At 30.3% G+C, this 25,309-nt stretch overlaps 1 protein-coding gene across 5 annotated transcripts in view; it reads right to left on the bottom strand.

The window, feature by feature from the left end:
- LOC112685429 (aryl hydrocarbon receptor protein 1-like) overlaps positions 1-25,309 on the bottom strand; it is a 69,155-nt gene that overhangs the window by 37,471 nt on the left and 6,375 nt on the right. For 4 of the 5 annotated variants that reach the window (XM_025557302.1, XM_025557304.1, XM_025557305.1 and 1 more), the window contains exons 2-3: positions 23,816-24,267; positions 11,247-11,440 (exon numbers count right to left, since the gene is read on the bottom strand). In XM_025557302.1, the coding sequence (XP_025413087.1) occupies positions 11,247-11,440; positions 23,816-23,910 (289 nt within the window). In that variant the 5' untranslated portion in view covers positions 23,911-24,267. The remainder of the gene's footprint in view (positions 1-11,246; positions 11,441-23,815; positions 24,268-25,309) is intronic. The other variant, XM_025557306.1, reaches the window with a different exon arrangement.

The following is a 25,309-nucleotide window of genomic DNA, read 5'->3' as shown; positions in this document are numbered from 1 at the left end:
GGAACGGCGTGTGTACTTTCTTTCCCTCATCTCCCCTTCATCTCGGTAGACCCTTCACTGTTGGTGAGATGAACTCGGCGGATACAGTAATTACTGGGCAACACCTTTGCAGCAAGTGTTTGCCGTAATTGATTTAAGGTGTGTTTATCGCATGCTGGCTATAAAGCAAAAACTGGCTTCGTGGCTTCGGGGGTATCGGTATCCGACATCTGGGGCTGTCCTCAGTTCGTTTAAATAATAATAATAATAATAATACAAACAAAAAGAATGTAAAGAGAGAGATAGAGTAAGAGAAAGAGATTAAAAAAGTACACACACGCACACACGCGCCCGTATAAAATATATAGATGAGAATACAAAATAAAATAAAAACAATATCTTCAATCGGCGTGCACAGTGCGCACTGCACACGGTAGCGAATACAGGGGACCTTCTCAACGGTAATAAATTGTCCGGCATATTTATAGTTGTTTAATGTTCGCCCCGTTATCGGATTTAATTTTGCATCTGCAATTCGCGCCCCGGTCGCACCCCGTATTCCTTCGCGTACACACATATAGATATATTTAAATATTTAATAATGTATATACGGTTCTCTAATCTAAATCTTCCCACGCGTAATAAAACACGGCGACACGCTTTTCCTTCGCTTCATCACCTCTATACGTGCTACACAACAGATAGGTACAACAACGCGCCCGCGAGTGTGTGGTGTGACTCAGGGAGTACACATATGTTGTATTATAATTATTATACGTGTATAAATCGCCCGAGCGTATTATAGTTAGCTGTTGCTGCTGTTTCCACCACGCATATTGGAGTCTGGAAACATGATTACCCATATATATGTTGACACAGAGAAATGCGTTTTGAAACTTAACTTTATTTTTTTGTATAACATAGTTAATACGCATAATGTAAACAATATTTTATGTTAACCTTATTTAATGGATCTACTGATGCATGAGGTCATTACTGATTTATTTATAAATTAAAATGTGTGACATTGAGTACGGAATAATTTAATTATTATTTTCATGACTCGTGACATAGATCAGTGTTTCCCAACTGGTGTTCCGCGGAACCTAAGGGTTCCGTGAGCTTGAGCGAAGGGTTCCGTGAGCTTGAGCGAAGGGTTCCGTGAGAAATTTGGGAAAATATAAATTCATCAGCAATATTTTGATTTGAACATAGAACTCAATATAGAACTGGAATTGACACATTTCCCGATGTGTGGTGCGTAGTTTGTAGCTTTTTGGCGTATACAAAGACTAAGAATAAGTTTCAAAATCAACTGAACGCGGCTCCGGACTTACGAATCCAACTTTCAGGAATAACTCCAAATTTAAAAACAGTTATGAAAAGATTTCGATCTTCTCATTGAATCTATCTTAGAGGTAATGAGAGATAAATATTAAATTTTAAGCTTTGATATGTACGAGTACATTTATAATATTGTAATAGTAATAAACAAAATAAAATTTTAAAGCCATCTTGTTTTTTTTATGACACTCTTGTGCTGGAAGTGTCCGGTAACCCACTCATTTAAGTATACAAAACATATGTCTGTATTAATATTATAGAAAAAATATTGGGGTTCCACAAAACGTTCAATCTCCTGCTAAGGTTCCGCAGGTAAAAGAAGTAGGGAAACACTGACATAGATAATGGTATACTATTATTATTATTATAGAGAATACATGATACGTTATAGCATTATTAGTGTTATGACTAATAACGGAAGGCTAATAAATAATTAGCCTTACGAAAAATACGATTTATTTCATGATAAAATATTACTGTATATTGTACTATGCATATATTAAGATATAAAGATATATACTTGATGGTTATGGAATATAGAAGCAAATAAAATTTTGTTAAGTAGGTACGTATATATAAACAATCTTAAATTGCACGTTTACGAAAATATGACATTGATTATGGAAACGGTGTAATTTATTATTCACGGATTTTTTGATTTTTTGGGTAATATGATTATTTAATTTACGAGTAGAAGAGTATTTTTAATTTTTATCAAATTGGAACTCTGACTTCTACTTAGTTTAAGTGGTAATATTTTAAATGTTATTGCATATAGATATATGTATAAATAAAATATGCTAATTATTTAAGTGATCTATATATGTTCGGTCATAATATTATGTTTTATTACAATATTGCATTTGTATGTTCTAAATTTATGATTTACAATATTTTTTAACAATTTTAATAAACATTAACCAAAGCACATATATGAATTTATTTTTCATGCAACAATATCTAAGTTTTGTTAACAACTAATGATTATAACTTATTTGAACTTATTTCGACAATGTTAATTTACATTTATATAATTCCAAAAATAATATTCGTATATGGTATATGAATATAAACTTTTTTTGCAATTAAATTTATACATATCTGTGATATAAAATATAGTGTATTATAGGACAATAAAACTACGAGCCGAACATGATGAGTCTTATTAATATATATAAGTACTCCAGCGAACCATTACGACCTTAAGGGTGTGTGTGAGCATGTTTGGTCGGTGGTTTTGTTATGCTAAATTTGTAAGTGGCTTTTTCAAGTGAGATTCAAATCCTATTTTTATTTATTTTGCATAATATTTACATACGATAATGCGGATAGCAGTGGAAAAACAATATAACAAAATTATAAAATAATGAGAATGCATATAATTAACACCTCTACGATAATTAATAATATTATGTACGTATATAAATGAATACTTAACATTCTATAAGTTAACTACTTCATCATCATACAAATCTAAGAGTATACGTACGCTGCACAATGGAAAATAATAGTTTTGTTTTATTGTTTAATTAAACTGCATAAACGTGAGAATATTGTGTGTGTGCGTGTATGCGCGCATGTGTGTGTGTGTGTGTGTGTATGTGTGTGTGTGTATATATTGCAATCGTATAACAAATATTCGAGTAAACATATCGTAGCAGACGAATTTACATCCAATTATCTCATTAAAATTTATTTGAGTAGGAATAGTAAGAGTCGATAGTTATATACATCGCAAGTACAGAAAATTAATAAACAGGTTAGCTACCGCAGAGAAGATTATACGTTTCTACAAAAAAAAAAAAAAAGGTTGTGAGTTTTACCATTTCTAAGACAATACAAAAAGGTAAACGATTAAGTATCTATAGTAAATAGACACTGTACAAGGTAGTGATGGGTAATCCGAATTGGCTGGAACCCGAAACAAAAAAAAAAAAAAAAAAAAACAAACTAAAAAACCACACGAATGAGTACAAAAATGAGTGCGACGTTGCCGTTTTGTACCGTAGAATATTTCAATAATTCACCATTTTTTAAATCCTAAAACACCTATACTTGAAAACTTCGACATTAGCTAACTCTTTGCCTCTTTCAGATAAAATAATTTTTATTTCATTATTTTATCCATTTCAATTTGCAAAATATATGTTATTTAGGAATACAACACAAGCACACGAAACAACAGAACAGACTGGTTATTATTTACAGCGTAGTTACATACAATAACAGTGCAATCATTGTAGTTAAAAATCTGGTTTCCTATCTATCAAAGTTATTTTAAACTTACGTGATACCCATCAATCGATAGCGAAATTTTTTTTCGACTAATAGTTAGTTAGTTTCCTATTAGTAATCTACAATACATACTAATATCTGACAACGTTGTACACAATATTTTTTTTTACCGTGCTCAATTTAGTCGTCAAAAAAGTCGGTCGATAACGACCTTGCTCAATCGGATATCACGATTCAGATTTAAAAAATCCGAAATTATTTGGACTTATCAGATCCGGATTTAGGAAATTCGATAATCCGAATTATCTGGATCAATAAATTAATTTTTTCTGTTTAATTACAAATACTATTCCCACAATATATCTCCACATGATGCTTTTTAATACTTAAAGATAATTTTCATTTGATAATTGTAAGAAAACTTGTCCTTGTAAATAATTACATCAATAACAATTATTATTGTATCATTCTTATATTGTATTGTAGTATATATTCAACTTATCTTCAGAAAATTTTATTCAATAATCATTCAAAGATAATGTAGTTAAGATAAGATGATTTAATAAACTGTAATTTAGGGAACTAACAATACATTATAAAAACTGTTTAAATCATGATAAGTAAATTGAAATTTATAAAATATAATATTAATTTGTTGTAACAATAAAACAAAATAATTTATTTTACTAGAAATTAAAAATAATTATATGTTATACAAAAAGCAAATTCATAAATCTGGATAATCTGGATACTTCTTCGACAAATCCGTAAAAGAATGTCCGGATATCCGTATAATTCAGATATTCGGATTTCATGCCCATCCCTATTATAAAGATGATACAATTATTATATGCATGTTTTAATATAGTCGAAATATGTAATTTAAAAAACTAAATAATTAATACTTAAGAATACTATTAAATATTAATTTCAGTATATGTTTTTATAAAATCGTTAAGATGGATCGATTTAAGCAAGTCAACAAAATAAGATCTGACCTAATGCATACATCTAATGTGAAACACTCTGCAGCATGAAGGAATGTAACTCACGACGCGATGGTAGTTTGCGATTCTTATAAATTCGCATATTATTAAATCACATTATATTACTATGGATACGATAGGTGATATGAAGATACACTTATAGGTCGAACGGATTTCAAACAAATCGGAAAAAAAATAGTAGTTATTTTAATTTCTTCCAAATGTTATCAATATAATATGTAATTTATATACCTACTAACTACCAATACTAGTAGTTCTTACCACATTTCGAAGATAGTTATTAAAATATGAAAACCACCGTTAAATATATAATTGAAAAAAAAATACTTTTTGAAATATGAGTATTGCTTCATAAAAAAAAATAATAATTGAAAGTTTCTATTTGAGATCCGAATGAGTAGATAAATTTGAGCAGTAAGCCATAAACCCAAGTCTTATTTTAAATGTATTTATTAATCATTAGTAGAATATCATATTAATTGAAAAAAATGTTCGGTATGATGTATAGAATTCCTACTCGACTTAAATCGTTGCCGAACTGGCAATGATAGAACCTGTGAAATATAACACAACTTAAAATCGAACGTAAGTTATATCGACGGACGATATCAGTTTATTTTGATTTCCTTCTTGGATGAGCGTAGACACATTGCAATTTTTCATAAAGAATTTATATCTCTCTATAGAATATATACACTTAGTATCTGGAATCATTTCTTTGTAACATTAATATGTTGTTGTACGTAAGTGAATCATGGTCTGTCACATCTTTTGATACAATTAAAATAGAAGCAAAGAAAATAGAAGTATGAACGTGGAAAAAATTGATACGCGACATAGGCGCAACTAGGGGTGGCTAGGTGGGCTAAGTCCCCTATAAATATTCTATGTTATACATGGCATACCACATACAGCACACTTAACTCACAATAGTGTCACATACAAAAAAAGACACATTGCAGTAAGTCCAATTTGGCTCAGAATCTAAAATATATAAAAATGGTACATAGAGTATGGGTAATCTACAGATTATTTTAAGTTTTGGTAGGAAGGCTGTAGCCTCCCCCCAGATTTTTTACCCTAGTTGCGCCTATGATGCGCGACGTAATCCATTAGTATTTGTGAGCGGAGTTCACATACGTAATACGGTGGTGATAATAATATGTTAATATTAAATAATAATATGTTAATATTTTCCGTCATACACGTATACTGTTTTATAAATAATATAATACATGATGTAAAGGATCCGGGGTGACCAAACTGTTTCAACGTAAATCACGTACCATATCATAAACAATTTTTAAACAGTAGTTAATTAGTGTACATGTGTTACGTGTTTTTTTTTTTTATTAGCTACTGGTATAAAATCATTTTAGCTCAACGATTACAAGAAATTATTACAAATAATGTTTACACCTATATAATACACATATATCGCTTAATTACTGCAATTACTTAATAAGAATGATTAACAAAGAAAAAAATATACAAAAAGAAACAACTCTGGTTAGATGACAAAACCAGCGTCCAAAATAAACTTGATTATTTTGTTGATGACGATTTCTGAGCTGGTGTTAAGAATGGAAAAAAGGTTTAGAGAGATATTGAAGGCCCTAAGAGAGTTGATTAAATTCAGGCGTTCGAAATATAGGAACGGAAAATGAAACAGTAGATGCTGAAGGTTATAGGTACTTCCAGCGGGATGTAGAGTACAAAGGGGAGATTCATTTAGACCAAGTTTATAGACGTGATCTAACAAGAGTGAGTGACCCACGCGGAGACGGTTGAAGCGAACAACTGTCGATATTAGTAAGTTTAGGTTGTTGAACAAGGTTTTATTGTTAAAAATTTTAGGAACAGTATTTTTATATTTGAAAGCAAAATCAGCGGGCAAATTATTCCATTGGTTGGACCAAAGGCTAAAAATGTGACTGTGTAATAGGGGGTAAAGTCAGTCCAAGATACTTGAGCAGGGGAAGGCAGGATTGTGATGGGGGTATATTTGACTGGCCGGTCGGCCACTTCATTATCATGTATGCCAATGTGACTGGGAATTAACAAAAGTTGAATAAATCGATTAGAATGATTAAGATAATTTATGTATGATTTAATAAGAAAAACAAGAAGGGATATTTTGGAATTAAAGGGGTTGGAAACAAAGGTTTGTAAACAAGACATAGAGTCGGTGGCTATTAAGTAATTTCCCGAGTCTGTAGTTGAAATTAACAAAAGGGCTTCGTAAATTGCATAACACTCTGCAGTAAAGGATGATGATGTGGGGGGAGAGATTATTAGCGAAAGAGACATACCACTCGGGTATTTAAAAAGAGTAACCAGCTGATAGCTGAGAGACTGATCCGTCAGTATAGATAACTATAGTTAGGAAAATGGAGGTTGAGGGGATTAGAAAAGATATTATTGACCATGAAGCTAGTAAATATTAATTTGAGCTGGTGAGAAGGCAAGTCGGTGAATTGGCCATCAATATAAATGAGGAGAGAGAACAGGAGAGAGTCGTATGATTACTCGTAAATTTGAGGTTTGATTGATTTAATAATATATTGATGAAAATTAGAAAAAGAATTGGCTGCAATTGAGAGGACCGGTATTGATTTGGGAGTAAATCTCCAATTGAGAAAAACGTGTGTTTTATAACTGTTATAACAGTTTAATAACTGATATTTTATATAAGAAGTATAATAGTAGTATAGTAGCAAAAGATGTATTTTAAGTATATTTGGTAAAATAAAAAAAATAAATAAATAACGTTAAAATTTATATTAAAAGTATCTATAATATTACAGCGAAGCTCGAAATTTATTTAATCATCGGAAAATGTATGGGGGATCTGTTCACATTCATACATACGCCGCTGAAATATTAAAATTAAATACGCTGGTTACTATAGTCGGTAGTTAATAGTTACGTACATTAAATATTTAATTATATTCCAAATGTTCTGATCTACAGTAGTTATCACTATAGCAGTTACAAAACTCCGTTGCATATAATTTATTGAAATTGTCTCTTGTTTTTTGGGACATTTTTCTTCAACTCGTCACGTTGACACTGTTGGTGCACGACGATACGAGTTATCACATCGCTTGTGCCAGTCAATATCACTCGGACGGGAATTCATTTTCACGTCATCTTTCGCACGCGCATCTGACGGTCCCGTCGTCGGTGTATCACGTTTACCCTATCTTCTGTTTATTTATTTTTTTTCCAGAGAAATAAAATGGCTAACGCAGTGCGCAAGATTTGTATGAAAATCAGAAACGGCCTTCACTACCTAATGGGCTCGACGGTAAAGACGTCGGCGTACGGTGGCTCCCTGATCGCGGACACCGTTCTACAGTACCCGATCAAATTACAACAGGTTGTAATCGTTTTCGTGAAATGGCGACCGACTTCTTCAAGAGTATTTTGGTTCTATAATCATCATTGATCGTACCTTTTCAGGTCGAAATTATGTATAAATCGAATCTCGTTGACACCGTGTTCCGTCCATCACAGTCGTTATACTCCATTGGACATTATGTCCCCAATAAACCGTCAGTTACAGCAGCAGTTGAATGGTTCAACACTTATTACAGCAATGATCGTAGTTTTCCTCTGACACGCTCAAACAGCACAAAAGCAAAGTCTAGTGGTATCAGGAAACCTGACGAATCACTTGAAAAGGGGCTGCCAAATGCAGATCAACTACATTATGTATATACTAGATTGGGAGAAGATGTCAGTTTGTCAATAGCATTATTTTTGTTGAAACTTTAACCGTTTATTTATGTATTAAAATAAATATATATGTTTTTTTCTTATTATAGCTGCCTTCGATGTTTAAACAAGGTTTGGATTATAGTCTGTACCATCCAAGACTTATATTTGAGAACAATATCAGAGGAAAAATGAGTGTGTAAGTCTTAAAAAAATAAAAATGTAATTTTTCTGTTCTAACTGTGTAAAACGGCATTTTAGGGGAGCGGAACACTTCATGACTATGATATCTCTATTACGTATTATTGGCCATTTAAAATATGCTTTCGTTAAGTTCGATATACTAAAAATAACCAAACATCCAGAAGATGGAACGATTAAAATCCGTTGGAGAATCAAAGGTATATCAGGGACGAAAGTATTCTTAAAGTTTTGGAAATTCAATTTGTTCAAATTGGAACAAGTTATTAAAGAAAATGTTGAATCGTACGTAAACTTATATTTAATTTTAATTTTCAAAATTGTATAAAATATATCAATGGTGATAAGGAAAAAGGGACTAAATGACATTTTCAAGGTTTTCTGGAAAGGCAAAAACGTTTGTTTGATTGGTTTTACTTTCAAATGGCTGTATCTTTTTTTTTTTTTAGGTGTTTTACAAGTTTTTAATAAACTAACTAATGTTATAATTAAGACTAAGTTATTTTCCATAGGTTTAGATTATAATTTAAGCAATAATAACCCCCTACAATGTCGTTTAGACTTCATATGTATAATCTGAACAGAAATGTCGTATATACACAAAGTTTTAAAACTAAAAATATATAATTATTATTGTTGTTATATATTGTAATTTATATAATTATCAATAAATAGTAAGACTTTGACAAACATATAGAGCTCGTATTCTACTATCCAGCCATATATATTTTGCTTATACCCTAATATCGCTTAGTCGCTTTTGCCTTGTCATCATTGATAAGTTAAACAATAACTCACCAAAATGTATTTGGTTATTGAATTTATACATTTTTATAATACAATTTTGTAAACTAAAAATAATTTAATAATTATTTATTTTTTTTTTAATTTATAATTTGTGTTATATTATTCAGGTGGCATGAAGGATTTTCAATATTTTATTTGGGATCAGATGGTAAGATCCACAAACTTACTGCTGACAAAGTAAGTTTTGCTAAACATTTTCATGAAAATTTAATTTTGAAAACCAAGTATTTATGTTTTACACTTATTGTTTTAGATGCAATCCAGTAATAATAAAAAAGAACCCAATAGTCACAAAATTGATGCGGCTTTTAAGACTATCACCCTAGATGAATAATTTTGACTGATTTATGACACTAGACTCTGAACAGACCAGCACATTACTGAAAATGATTTAAATTTAAAAAATAAATATTTCCTATGCGATAAATTTTTCTAAAAATTAATAAAAGTTAAAAAAAAATAAAATTGAATTTCTATTTAATCCAGAAATGCAGATTGGGTTTTTATGGTTTTTATTTTCAAAATAATGAGCGAGTTAAACTCAGAAAAGTAGCCCGGGTTTTTATGGAGATTTTTTAAATATTAAATGGGATTAGCCCAGAAAAGCAGCCCGGATTTTTTCGAACTGGGCTTTTTCGTGTCAACCCTACTATGTAAACACATTAAAAATTCGATCCAATCGATTTGATTGATAAATCGCGGGAAAAAAACACACGTGTTTCGCCCAGTGCTGTTCAACCCCGATCGATCATATCCATATAAAAAACGCGCGAAACGTAATATTATATTATATTGTAAACATATATTTTTTTCTCGCTCGTGCGTTCGATGAAATATTATATTCTACGAGAACGAACGTCTTGCAGTCGCAGCGCACGGTGAGTTGCGGTATACGATATTTTGCTGTCGTTTTTTCGCTCCCTCTTGTCCTCGTTACAGGAACAAATCGTTTCGCGGTCGACCCGAAATACCGATGCACTTTGGTACGCGATGTTTCTCGGACACGAAAATATACACAATATATACGCATACGCACACACACACGGACACACGGACACACGCACACGCACTTATATCCATATACAGGTGAACGGATTCTGGCCGTTGACCATGGTCAAGGTCGCGTGTCCTGATTATTTTTAAAACGCCAATGTCGCGTGTAAAGTGTTTCGGTCACGACACGCGCGTCTGCGGCATCCGTCAGACACGCAGCCGCGTTGCCGCTGCCGCCGCCGCCGCCACCACCGGCACGGCACTGCTGTACAATATCATATACACGCGTTGTGTACTGCACGACGACCACGCGCGTAAATATGCCACAGACGCTGCACGGCAGTGGCCACGTGCGATTTGCGCGAGCGCATAAAATGTACGTCGCTGCCGTTACGCGACGTGTCAACGCCTCAGTTAGACAATTTCAATATTAATACCCGGAACAATTATTAACGACGGTGGCTATGAAAAGCTCACTTGAAATTCGTCGTGAGACGACCAAATTACTGTAACAGCAACACAGGGTCTTTGAATACTCGGTTCGGGTATGTACAATAACTAAAATACATCGTACTCAATACATTTATAACACTGTCGGTTTTTAAAAGTCAACATATGCAATTTTTTAACAATTCTATTTTGAGAATTATTACTACATTTTTGAACTTATGGACGTAGACGAATAGATAAAATATGTATTATAAAGGCTAACATGACAATATAATCGTACATTAAATCGTGCTTACTACTATTTGCACCAAATTACTTTGTTACTGAAGATCAAACGCAATACTAAAATTTTACTGAATTTGTATTTTTCTGTTTTTTTGTTTTTGAAAGATAACAATTTTTTAAAAATAATTGGTGTCCCGGAAGGCAGTAGTATCCGTGATAGACTGAATAAACTGAATTTGTTTATGCTAATATTACGCGACGAGATAATACTATTATGATGCTTACCTTGGAAATAGCTTTTGGTGCGCAGGTAACTGACGGATAACCGCAGTATGGACAGTCGGTCCAGTTTGGACAAGATGTTGTGTTCGAATGGCAACAAGTTTGCCAGCGTGTCCAGCTCGGCATTCAACCGTTCCCGGTGCCGCTTGCTGGGGTTGCTCTTACCCACGCCCCCATCTTTGGGCGTCGTCTTTACGCTGGAATGAAAATTTTTATTTCCTTATATTAGTAATCGTATAAAATATTGAATACTTCGATAACAACTGGCCTTACACATATAATATTGGTACATTTTTTATATATAAAACTCCTATGTTCAACGGTTTGTCTGCAATGGATTGCGAAACTACGCTAACACGAAAAATCATAGTAATTCAATTTAAATTAAGTTATTCTTATCTTAATCTTGAAATATTGATGACGAGATTTAGTAGAACTAGGTATAACCGCTATAGTTTATACATTTTTGTTCTCTTGATCAAAATCGAACAAATATAAATACTTTGAAAAATTTAGACAAGTGTTGTTAACGGTCACACGGTACACGGACACAATAATAATTCGATAATATTAGCTTTGGAAAAATGTAAAAACAAAAATAAATTAAAATTTGTTGAGTTCGAGCGTAGCGAGAAAAAACAATTATAGTAGGAAGATATTTATTGAATCTTACTCCAATGTTATGTTGTTTAGCTCATTGTAAATTTTTTGCCGGACGCCTAATCATGAGCCAGACCGACAATGCCAGAGAATCACGATGCAAACGTGTTGAAAGAGAAATGCAATTCAAAAAAGCTTCAATTCCCTATTAATTTGACTTCTGCAGTTACCATAAATAAGTCTTAGAGTCAAATTGTTTTAATTTTCGACTTGGACTTGGAAAATCCATGTTTCTCTCATGCGCATCTATATGTTGCATGCTCACGTGTAGGGAAACTACTAAATTTATTTGTGTCAGAAAAAAAATAGGTCAACGAAAAATATTGTGCACCGATTATTTTTTAATTAAATTAAAATCATAAATTTTTTTTTATAATAAATAATTAATTTTAAAAATAAAAATAATTAAAAACTAACCCGAATAAAGGTGGATAAAAATCAGTTAGTATATATAATACTATATAGGGTATTCTTTAATATTTTATAACTTTTTTGATGTTGAACATGTTCAACACATAATATGTGCTTAAGAGATTACAATTTTTGAATCAACAGATGGACGAAATTCAACTCAGCTAGTGTAAACTGTCAAAAATTGCTGTAGATTTTGACAAAATGGATGTCGGACATATTTACAAACAGTGAAAAATTTAAAAATTTTCGTTAAGTTTATAATATTCTATTAACTATAATATTTTGAAGTGTTTTCAAGATTAATTTTCATATTTAAAATCTCTGAAACAACTCATTACTCAATGGTCAATCGTCGATACTAAAGATAATTATTAATTTTACCTTTTACCGTAATTATTATATTTATGTAAGCCCGTAGACAGGGGTATATTTAAGGAGTGGGCCCATGGGGCTCATGCCCCCCCCCATTCACAGTATTTTATACTTTATTTATTATTGTAGGCCCTCTTATTTTTCACGCACGGTTATACGGAGAAATACTGGAATATCAATATATCATGATAATATGATACCATCGATTAAACAGATTAGTATTGCTTAATATTCACCCTGAAATAATTATAAAACCTAAATATGTAGTTGATGCATTTGCTAATAAACACCCCAGACATCTTCAGTTATTGTAATTACAAAAATTATATTAAATTATATAAATATATTTTATTATAAATTTGTGAAATAAAATATTATGTTTCTATCAAACACTTGTATTTTGATTATTTGGTTATGAATAACGACAGTTTTTTGAGATGGAAAAGTTATAACTATGTATACTTTGAACTTTTTGTTTGTCCCCCACCTCCATAAGAAATTTCTAAATACGCCCCTGCCTGTAGACATCATAAATCCGCAATTCATATTAACTGCCAGCGGTTGATTATAATCATGTTGACTCCATTGACCGCAAAACGTCGTTATGGAAAGACCATTCATAATTTCTTTTTGAACAAGAATCTAAACTTCAATTTAAATTTATACTACATAATAATTTTGGATAAGACTGTAGTCTGCGATTATAATATACCTACCTAATTAGTACTCGATTCACTATTTTTTTTTTATAATATAATTTATTTTACGGACTAATAACCGTAATGAAAACAAAAAATAATGTCAATATCTGTAATAGTACTCGTTGTCCCTTACAAAAATTTAAACAAATAAATACTAATTTTATGTCATTAAACTTTTAAACTGGAAACTTCTATACCCACCAAATTAACTCTTATGATACAGATGAGTCCATACATATACAACTACTAATAATACGTTTTCATGTATATTCAAGCATCTAGTGATTCTTTATTACTAAATTTAAATTTGGAAAAGTACCACCTTTTCAAATTTTATTATTTTACTAATAATATAACAATAGAAACAGTAATTCAAGGATTAACAATAAATTCATTTTTAATTGTGTAAACTAAATCCAGAATATAAAACGTTTTATGCGTTATACCATTGACTATATTATTATTAGTATTAATAACCAAAAGTTATACGTAAAATGCATCAACGCTTAAACTAGTTTTAATTTGAAATTTATTCTTTAAAATTAAAAATACTTCCTATTTTATACATTAAGTTAAGTTTTTAATTGTCATACTAAGTAAAAATATATTAGGTATTTAAACATTATATGTATATATTATATCAATTATAAAAAATGTTTTTATTTGCAATTTTCTATTTTCATTTTTATATGGATATTTTATGTAAATATTTTTTATTAAGATTATATGAATTGGTACCCATGTAAACAGAAAATAATAATATATTGCTACAGACATAAAATATAATATAACATTTTTTTTTATAAATAAAATAAAAGTATTTTTCTATTTCCTTTGATACTTCTATTCGTTATTAAATAATATATAAAAAAACAATTACCCAAGTAAAGTAATTTGAACAAAAATACTAAACTAATAGACTAATAATTTAATTGTTCATGTACAATCTAATAATATTTAAATATTAAGAATGTAATAAATATCACAAGTATAATTAATTTACTATAAATGCAACCACGATATGATAATGATAATTATTAATAATAAATTAATAGTACCACAACTGTCTATATTTAATTTATATTACTTTATTTATCGCTAGTTTAAATTATAAAATTATTTTTATTTATAAGGAATTTAATTTTTATACAGTACTACAGTACTACTAAAACTTAAATAATTAAGTGTTTTATACTACAACCCTGACTAAAACACATATATTCTACAATAGTACACGATTACAACCAATAATAATTTTACATAGATAGTTAAACACACTTGATTAAATTTAATTAACTAGCTTATTAATATTATAAGCTATAAGTAATTGAATATTATTTTATATTTTAAATTATTGTTCAATAAATCTATAATTTTAAATATTTTAAAAATAATTGTGATAACATTTACCGTGTCTCGTACTATTGATTTTATGTATCCATTTCAAAAAGGCAAAATGTATGCGAATAGGGATAAATGGACGTAGCAGTTTGGACGTGGCCGTTTGGACATGGGGACAAATGGACGTCAAATATATATATATATATATGTATGTATTTATAAGTTATAAAACCATTGATATTTTATGTTCATAATATAACTAATGGATCGTATTATAATATCAAACCCTATCGAATTTTATCGTTTTGGCAATAATAGGTACCTTTTATATCAATATATATAACTTATTGGTTTTTATAACTTGTAATAATTATCACACTTTATCTAAACACGGTCATACACGAAACACAATACACATCAATAACCATATACAAATAGCATTCAAGTGTACATGTATGATGTCATTAATTAATTTAAATCGCGATGGTGAAGATTTTTAAATGAATATTTTTGACATTAAAATTTACATATTATAATAAATATAAATAACTTATTTATTTTATTTACTGATTTTTATATATTTTTATTTTACGTCCATATGTTCCCACGTCCAAACAGCCACGTCCATTTGTCCTAGATCGAAATTTATGGGAGATAGTAAACTGTGACAAAAAAATACCTTTTCTAAATGTCGATATGTAAACTGCGCCGAAAAAAAAATTAACATTATACAATCTGGGACAATACCGATAAGATACATTATACAAACTACAACAATTAATTTTATATATATATACTATATACCGATACGATAACACTTATACGTTTATCGTATAATTACGAAAAGTTGTAATTATGTCGCAGATTACATACAGCCACATTTAAAACAAACTAGATTTCAAAATTATATACATATAATCAATTCAAACTCCTTTGAAACCTCGAAGTGTGGTCAACACAGTGTATTTTATACACTTCCTAATGATTACAAGCTTAAAAGCAGGAAATCGCTACCCTTAAAAAAAACAAAACGATAAAGGTACAATTATGTCTTATGACTCTAATGTGTTTGTAACTGTCGCTAGGTTCGTAATCCGACAGCAGTGAATAAAAATGTGGATATATATTTATATATATAGGAACATAATATAACAAATATACTTTTTCCATTAACCATTGTTCTGGAGCAAAATATCCATAAAGTTCGGACACGTGTCAGCGACTTAACCCTTTACACATTTTACACACATAGCATCTATCGGTTTATTGGCCTATAAGGTTATATAGGGTTATTTGACAGCCCGCTGCAAAGAATAATATTCTGAAACCAATTTAAAAACATTAAACATCAAGCCATACGAAATTAAATAACGATATTCACCGACATAATATTATCAATGACTTTGCATAGATTCAATAAACAAACTGCAACTAAGGTCAATAGATATTTATTAAGACCTAAAGGGTCAATAACATAGTAATGTTTGTTGACAAGCGGTAGTAATTTATTAACTTACTGTAATTTATTTACTCAAATATCAAATATCTTAATTAACTACCACTATATATTGATGTTCCAAAATAATTTATAAAATCATTTTCGAACATGTTCTTACACAGACAAATCGGAACTAAAAAGTTAATTATGATTAATGATATTAAATACTATGATGTACGGTGTACATAGGAATAAATTACCTTAATTAGTAAATATTATATAACGTAATATGATCTTATATGTTAATTGATAACAAATTACTATCACCACTGTTTATTTTGTAGTGATCTATTACATTCTTACAAATCGATGTCACACCCTTTTTTTTCGATAACTCATCGTCGAAAACGCCCGACAAGTGCAAAAACGATGCGATACCTTGAGGTTCATGACAATTTTGCAAAAAAATACCACTATATTGTAGAGAGATTATTTTAACATTTAATATAATATTCTAAAAATAATTTGAATAAACCAAGATATTGGTAAAAAATGTATTAAAAAAATAATCATTGGGTCATCAAAGTGAGTAGGTAGACATATAGACTTCATCCATATCAGAAATACCAGGTTTAGACTTTAATTTTATGTAAATTATTTAATTTGATATAGAAAGGTACATGTACGATAAAAAAATATAATAAAAATTTTAACAACGTTCTAATTCATAGTAAAAATAATATTTCTTGAACAAAAGAAAAGTAGAACTGACAATTAAATATACATAAATATTTATTATAAATGTAATATAAGTTATGATAATGTGCTTACATAAGCTTGTATATGCTAAGCATCGCAATACAAAACGGTAATTATAATTTACATGCCTTAATTAATTTTTTAATGAAAGTCTATGTTAATTTTTTCTTCTTCTTTAGTTCGAACACACATAATATAATATTGTAAGCTTAATATTAGAAGAACACCATTGATTCATAATTTTTCATGTCACAGTAAATACAGCCAACATAGTGTGAAGCCAACCAAAAACTAATATGGTGTAAGTACATATACTTCCAACCATCAATGTTACTTTTATACGACAAACAAACACTAATAGTAAAAGTACAATTATATACCTATTGAGTCCATTCTTCAGTTTATGTTTACAAGCATCAAATAACTGAAATTAATATAAGTAAAAACAATTGGATTCAATACTATACAATGAAATACTTATGAATTATATATTATATTTAGAATGCACTATACATAGCCAATTTAATTAAAGTTTAGTTAAAAATTAACTTAATTTATTGTTATATTTGTTATTTGATTCACTAACTAGTAATTCTATCTTCATAAAATCAAGTGTATTGTGCAATATATAACCTACATGATATGTTTGTATGTTTTTGTTAATATTTTAATTGTAATTCTAAGAGAACAATAATAAATAATTAGAAATTTTTATTTAATATGGCATTTAATATTTTCATAAACTTTTAAATTTCCGTTTTATTATAAATTAATTTAATTTTTTTTCTAATTACCGTAAACTTAATTTGATAAACAAAAATAAAATAATTTACAAATCTTACTACAAAGTGGTATGATGTATTAGTCAAAACTCCAAAATAGAAGATGTATTGGCTCTATAGTAATTTTGTGATAAATGTGTCGCTATAGAACCCCACCAAAAGGCTAGAATCACGTATAATAATCGGGTTCATCCAATCCTAACAGAAATTCTGTTCACATTGTGAACACGTTTTGAAACTACTTGCAGACTGGCGTAATAAATACCTTTCACAGTTATCGTTGTTTTTTCCAAACAGTCAAAAGCTGTCATACGTCAAAATTGTGGCGTCCGGTAAAAAAATAACGATAATAAAAAAAAAACAACTCCATTGTTATATAATTAGAGCAAAATATAGTTTTAATGCATATGCTATATATATATATATAGTAATACGCTACGAATAATATGCGAATAAATTCAAATTAAGTCATTAAAAGTGTTGAAACCAGGTTTATCCACTTTTAAAGAAACGTAATTTCTATTCTACGCGTGTCTCGCAAAACTATTCATCAATGGATAGGTCTCGGTAAACAACATAAAATTATGACTGCGATGGCAATAGAGAAAAAACAACATTTATTTACAAGTGAGCTGCCCACCGTGCGGACTGTCAAAATACATAGCATACTATTCAATACAAATACATCTATACAATGGAATTTGCGAGTTAAAATATTCGATATATATATACCTATATATATATATACCTATAATTCACAGGGTATATATTAAAACATACGTAATCTACTCGAATGCACGTCAACAAAAGACGATAATTTGCGTAATAAATTTCTATGCGTCCACGTATAGAATACAGTTTCACCTGTCAAGTAATTTACACACATAAACACATACATACACACTTGCTGGCACTTATAAAAATTGAACGTACACTACTTGATGTATTCTTTTTTTTTTCTGTAAACTCTCACTATTATTATTATTACCTATTTTTTTTTTATCCAGAACGCGGAAAACGTCGGCGAATCGGAGAAAGGCTACGTTCAACCCGGACAACCGTATAATTTAAATGTATTTTAGACGTCTCTGACCCCAGCAATTACCTCAAATTATCCCTGTTGTACACAACATACACACAACGGGTTTGTTCTGGATTTTTTTTTTTTTTTTGTATAGTTTGTTATTAAAAATCACTTTTGACGTTTCTATAGCGCTCGTGACTTTTTGTTATGTACATCAGTTTCAAAACCGTAAACATATTAAGTATGTACTTTTATATATAGGCATATTGTGTGTGTTATTCATGAGCATATATAAATGTATATATACAACACGGATGATTGTATAGTTGGAGGACGTCGGTGGTATCCATTTCAAAAATTGATAAAGCTGACATTATAATGTAATACTACTATAAACGCATATCTATTTTTCGACTGAATGAAATAAAGATTAAGAATATTTCTTTATATGTTATAAATAAAATGTTAACGTTTAATATAACTTTTAAATTGTGTCCGGGAGTTGGTAAATTGGGTCCCAAATAACTTTTTATGGGTCAATTGGGTCCCGCAAAAACAAATTTATTTTATTATATATATACAAAAAAGTATAATTAAAATTTGCATGTTGTAAAAATATAAAATATAAAAATAAATTAAAAAAATAATGAAAAAAATTAATTATAAATTATGCACTTGGTAAAAATTTAAATAAAACGGATTATGGATTGAACAAACTCAAATCGGGTAATCATATTATTAACGTACTTTGTAATTTGCTCCCTTAGGTTATGTTCTTTATCAAGCATATTTTTCTTTTTTTGGTTTGTGCTTCGTAATTTTACTTGTGTCCCTAACTGTATTTCTAATAATCCGTCCACATAGTTAAAAATATTAAGATGTGAACTGTAAAATTGACGGATTAATCGTAAATGATATATATTATATGATTCACAGCTATTGGTTGTACGTACGGTGGTAGTAGAAAATTGAGACCAAATATTTGGGGGAAATTTAGCATCAGCTGAAAAAATACAAATATCTACTATAAAATCGCTAAATATCCATAAAAAAAAAAACCATCATACAAATCGGTGATAACTGATACACAATAATATGCTAAACATAATTTATATATGATTATATATTATATATGTTCACGCCCGTATAATATACGTATCTTAATTAGGCGTAATCAATGATTACATTGATATTTTATCGTTGAAAAAAAATCAGATTATTAGCCGGTACTTAACTTACCTACAACCAGGGAGTTAAAGTAGGCTGACTTTTCACGGATTCCGATTGCTGGGTTACAACCAGGTTTTATGTTTTATCAGGTTTTGGTTAATGGGATAAAACCGGATATAATTTAGTCTTAGATTTCAATTAACGGGTTAAAACTGCGTTTTATTTTTTCTTATTCTCATAGAAAGGTACATCATAATTTTGCTAGGCAGAAATGGTGGTTTCAAGGAGTTTTCTCTGAAGCCTCAGAAAACTACTCCTTTTGTAGAAAATACAAGTACCTAAGATTGAATTTAACCAAAGTCATCTAATTACATAAGTATTACATTTTACATAAATATTAAAAAAATATTAAATTAAAAAAATAAATTAATTAATTAATAATTTAAATATTACAAAAATTAAGTACTACATATTACAATCATTTTTAATTTTAATTTTCTAGTCATAAACTCTTAATGGTATTTATGTTAATAAAATCCTTATACAAAACTACTAGATAATTTTATTTATGTAATGAAATTAATTTCTAATGATTTATGACATTATGATAAACCAAACTGTACTGCTAAGGCTAAAAAATAGCTTAAAAATGTATTTCATATAATTAATTATTGAAAAATACAAAAAATAACTAAAAATTATTAGTTATTCATATGTGGCATTCACATTATTAGGTCTATTTTAAAATATTTTGGTAAGTGGAATTAAGTATGCAGGATTAAATAATTATAGGAATCTTAGGCATGAAAAACACATACAAATGAAATATTAATAATAATATGGTACACTATAAAATGAATGTACCTAAGAAGAGATAGTAAAATAAAACAGTGTAATATTAAAATTTTTATTTATTTATTATATTTGATTAACATAATAGTTTATAGAATGGTTGAAGAAAGATTTCCGCGTAGATTATTTAATAATAAACTGGAGATTTTCTAAGCTACCGATATCGTCAGCATTGATGAATTGAAATTAAAAATTAACATTTCATTTCCCATTTACGTTCCCGAAAATAAAGTAAAGATAAACGCTTTATTTTTTTTTTCTTTGTATCAAATTAGTTCAAGGCTTAACATTTTACATTACATTTCAATATTAATTTAAACTCTGGTGTTTGAGTTGAAACTTGATTTAATTTTTCTCCGGGTTTGAGTTTTGGGTAAAAACCGAGTTCACATCATTTTCTGGTTTCGGTTCATACCCGCTTTAAATTTTTTCCGAGTACCCCGAGTTTCAAAACCGGGTTGTAACCCGTTTTAACTCCTTGTCTACAACTTTTTTTCTCCAGGACTTAACTTACTGATTTCAAAAAGTACCCAATTTACCTAGTCCCTTGTTGTATCTATCAGTTTTTTCTCGCATCAATTTATGTATGTAATATAAATATTTCATATTAAATCAAAAATATAAATTTACTAGCTAGTGCGAAAAATACCAATAAAAATAGTACTATTAATTTAGTGGGTAATTCAAATTTTCCACACAAGAAACATTAATTGATTTATAGTTGTACACTTCCTGATAACAAATGACTCGGATAACCTAGAGTACTTTAGAGTACTAAAGTTTTGATTTTATTTACAAAAGAATTAATAAGAATATTATCAAACTAATTGTTATAATTTTAATCTTTTAGAACGAATCCTTGGGATTGACACATTAATCGTGCTACTCGTACCCTAAATATTATCAAACAAATACACCAATCTAAATAATTTCAATAACTGTCAACATTTTTACTTTTTCGAAATGAAAAGATTAATTGCAAGAGTATAATTGAATTAATAAAATTTCATTTGCAAACCTTAACATAGTCCATTCACATAAATATGTTTCTCGAAGAATATCATATATTAAACCGATTGTATTTTGCCTACGGCTATTACAGCAACTACAATAATTATTTTCCGCATCAGAATCGGAAAATCAAATTTATTTTCGTTTCTCACGATTGCAATTTAATTTTCGAAAAAAACATTACTCCATAATTGTTATTCTCCTTGCAAACACACACACACACATAAATATATATAAATACATGAACTGTACATACGAAACGAAAAGTTCGGACGCGCGGACGAAGTGAAAACAAGTTATTACGATGGGACCGGCAGAGGGAAGCGACCCCTGTAAGTCGTAAATCCGTCCCTGCGCGTTATACACTCGCATCGCGGGTTTAGCTAACAATACATATATACTCATACGATGTAACAAGCGTATGTATGTGTGTATATATAAATGTATATATTTAATGTTTTAGACGAAGGGCGCTGTGCGCGACTGGTAAGGATTGACCACTGATCATTACTTTTGGCTATGGAAGGCGGGTACATGAGACGAGCCTTAGGGTGGGGAAAGGAGTCTACCGACGAGGGACCGAAAACGGGAGGGTCGGAATCGCGAGGGACAGTCCCGGTTCACGGGTATAATGCACGCGCGCGTATAGGTATATTACGTACTATGTTTTACGCGAGTGGCCAGTGTGGCAGGTCCGCTCGGCGTCGACCGCGCCGGATTGCGTGATGGACAAACATTACATTACCGGTCCGGATCCACTGTGTGTTGTTGTTCTTGTGCGCTCGCGCCCGTTGTACGCGTTTATAGAAGTTACCGGTGTAACATAATCTCCGGTAATGGAGCTAGTGACGTCATACTGAGAGTACGAAATGCATCAATTACATAAACACACGTGGCGCCCACTGTATATTATAATAAATATAGATGCGCACAAAACATAAATATTAAATATGTACAAGCGTGTCCGATTTATATCGATCAACGTTTAAGAGCAAAGAGAAGTGAAAAAACGCCAGTATTGTTGACATTATTCAAAGGAAAAAAAACACGCATAATAGTGTTGTTGTACATATATACGCACACGTCACACGAACAGATACCCTTTTGGAAGCCATTCGCGCGCCGTGGTCACCGAAACAAATGTAAATATATACGTTTATACATTATACATAGGTACACATGATAGTCATATATTATAATATATAACCTATAGGTTATATCGTTTTACGTCGCAGTGACTATGCGTATATACATTGGGCGCGTGAAGTTACATTCGCAGGATTAATTTTTTTTCCTTCACGTATTATCCTATTAAATCACGTTTATAGTTCTATACGCGCAAGTTTATTATATTTGTATATATGGCCATAGGTAATAAGTAGTTATTTTGCGAGCGTAGGATACACTTAAGCGAGTATAATAGATACACACATGGTAGTGATAATACTCCAGTTTTATTGTCAAAAACTATATTTACTTAACTTTACGTTTTTTTAATAGAGTAACATCAACGATATTAAATCTGGTATGTCAACGTATTTCCATTAAACGATATTAGCTATTTCACTGTTAATCTATAAATATTAATCGTAGCTACTTAAAACATTTATTGAGTACTTAGAAATTTGTAGACATTTTGTAGTTTATTAAAAGTTTAAGCAACCTTATTAAGGAACTTAGTTCTACTTAAATATCAATCGTCTTTAGAAATATAACCTGATCAAATTGCACTAGGAATCAATTTTTCAACAGAAATGGTACATTATTGGTTCCAAGTTTAAAAGACCAATGCAACAATATCATTCATCCATTTCTATGTCACGCCTTATCTTGGAATTTTTTTCTCCTTCTTTAAATATAAAATTAACATTGCATAATTTTACAAAAATGATTAATTAATGTAAAAAGATTAATTTCAACTTATACTCGCGACAACGAATTGTTTAATAACTAATAAATTGATAAAGAAAAATACTGTTGTTTTGAAAATAAAATAATCAAATAATAATTTTATAGGTAATTACAATATACAGGTGGTAGACACATACCTCTTTCCGTTACGCCGCCGCCTCTTCGTCGCGTACACGGTGCTCAGCGGGTTGACGGGCTGGACGGGCGGTGCTGAAACCGCGGCCACAGCCATAGGGACGGCACCGGACTGACCGCGTAACTGTCCGTTGGACGCGGACACCAGCTGGTGATGTTGTACGTGGTTCTGGTGATGCTCTATCAGGGGCTGATGGTAAGGTGCTGGGGGGGCGCCGCATGGCCCCGTCCCCGTGACGTACTCCGTTTTGGGGGCGCCTCAAGCAACTAACGGTGTCGGCGCTGCGCGCGTGTAGTGACTCGTCCACTGACCGAATGTCACGGCCATCACAATTCTAATCTATACGACAGCACGACGTGAAGTACCGTGGCGGCGGCTTTTGACGTGTCCGTGTTGTCTATTTTAATCTAGTTTACCCGATCCTCGGTATTAACCTTGACGCTACGTATAAGTCTGTAAAATATATATAATGGTTTTATCGTTTGTTAAGAGCAGGGATCCTCAAACTTTTATAAGCACTGTACCCCTTTTTATCAATAAACTTTTTCGGGTACTCCTTCTTAGTTAGAAAAACTAAAATAAATATAAAAAAATTTAAAAACTTGATGATATTTTTATTTTATTAAAAACTAATACGCAAAAAATGTTAAAAACAAAAAGAGCTTACTTTCAAAAAAAATTAGTAAGAAGGTTTAGCTTGTTTTTCTTAGCACCCCTGATTGGGTTCTAATTTAGTTAAATACAATATTAAATCATCTACAACATTTAACTTGTTTCTATATTTACTTTTAAACTTGAACAACCTTTTCTACATAATTTAAATCTAAAGGTTTGTTGGCCAGACTCGTACCCCTTGAAAAATCTCGAGTACCCCCAAGGGGTACGTGAACCAGTTTGAGAACCACTGGTTCAGAGCTTTACAGTTTAACGGTATACAATCATGATGATAATGGTAATAATAATAATAATATTAAATTTTCATGTGAGCAATAGGGTTTCTAAGACAATCACCGTTATAACATTTAGTACGTATATATATTATAATGGATTGTACGAGTATGTATTATATACAATGACCACGAGTGTATATGCACTAAACCTAACCTAACCGTTATACACGAGATATCTACAACTAAATACATACGGTGAGAGTAAGACATAGTAGAGTTTCCATAAATTTATAAGGGGAAACCGGGACAACACATACACAATATTGAGTTATATACTTTTTATAAAACTCTAAATATATTGAGAGGATCAGTGGCGTATACAAGAGGGGATGTGGAGGTCAGATTTCCCCTAGGCCTTTTTTTAAATGTTATAAAATAATGTTTTTAGTGTGAGGGCGTTAGAAACGTAAAAAAAAATAATCATAAAATAAAAATAATGATTTTTATGCAAATGATCCCCCCCCATAAAAAAGTTATGTATACAGCAATATAATATTTAAAACATTTTTTGTCAAATAAAATATATTATATATTTAAATGTGTAA

The sequence above is a fragment of the Sipha flava genome, unplaced genomic scaffold (genome assembly GCF_003268045.1).
Source record: "Sipha flava isolate LNK unplaced genomic scaffold, YSA_version1 276_pilon_pilon, whole genome shotgun sequence".
Taxonomy (NCBI): domain Eukaryota; kingdom Metazoa; phylum Arthropoda; class Insecta; order Hemiptera; family Aphididae; genus Sipha; species Sipha flava.
This window is presented reverse-complemented; position numbering and strand designations above follow the sequence as displayed.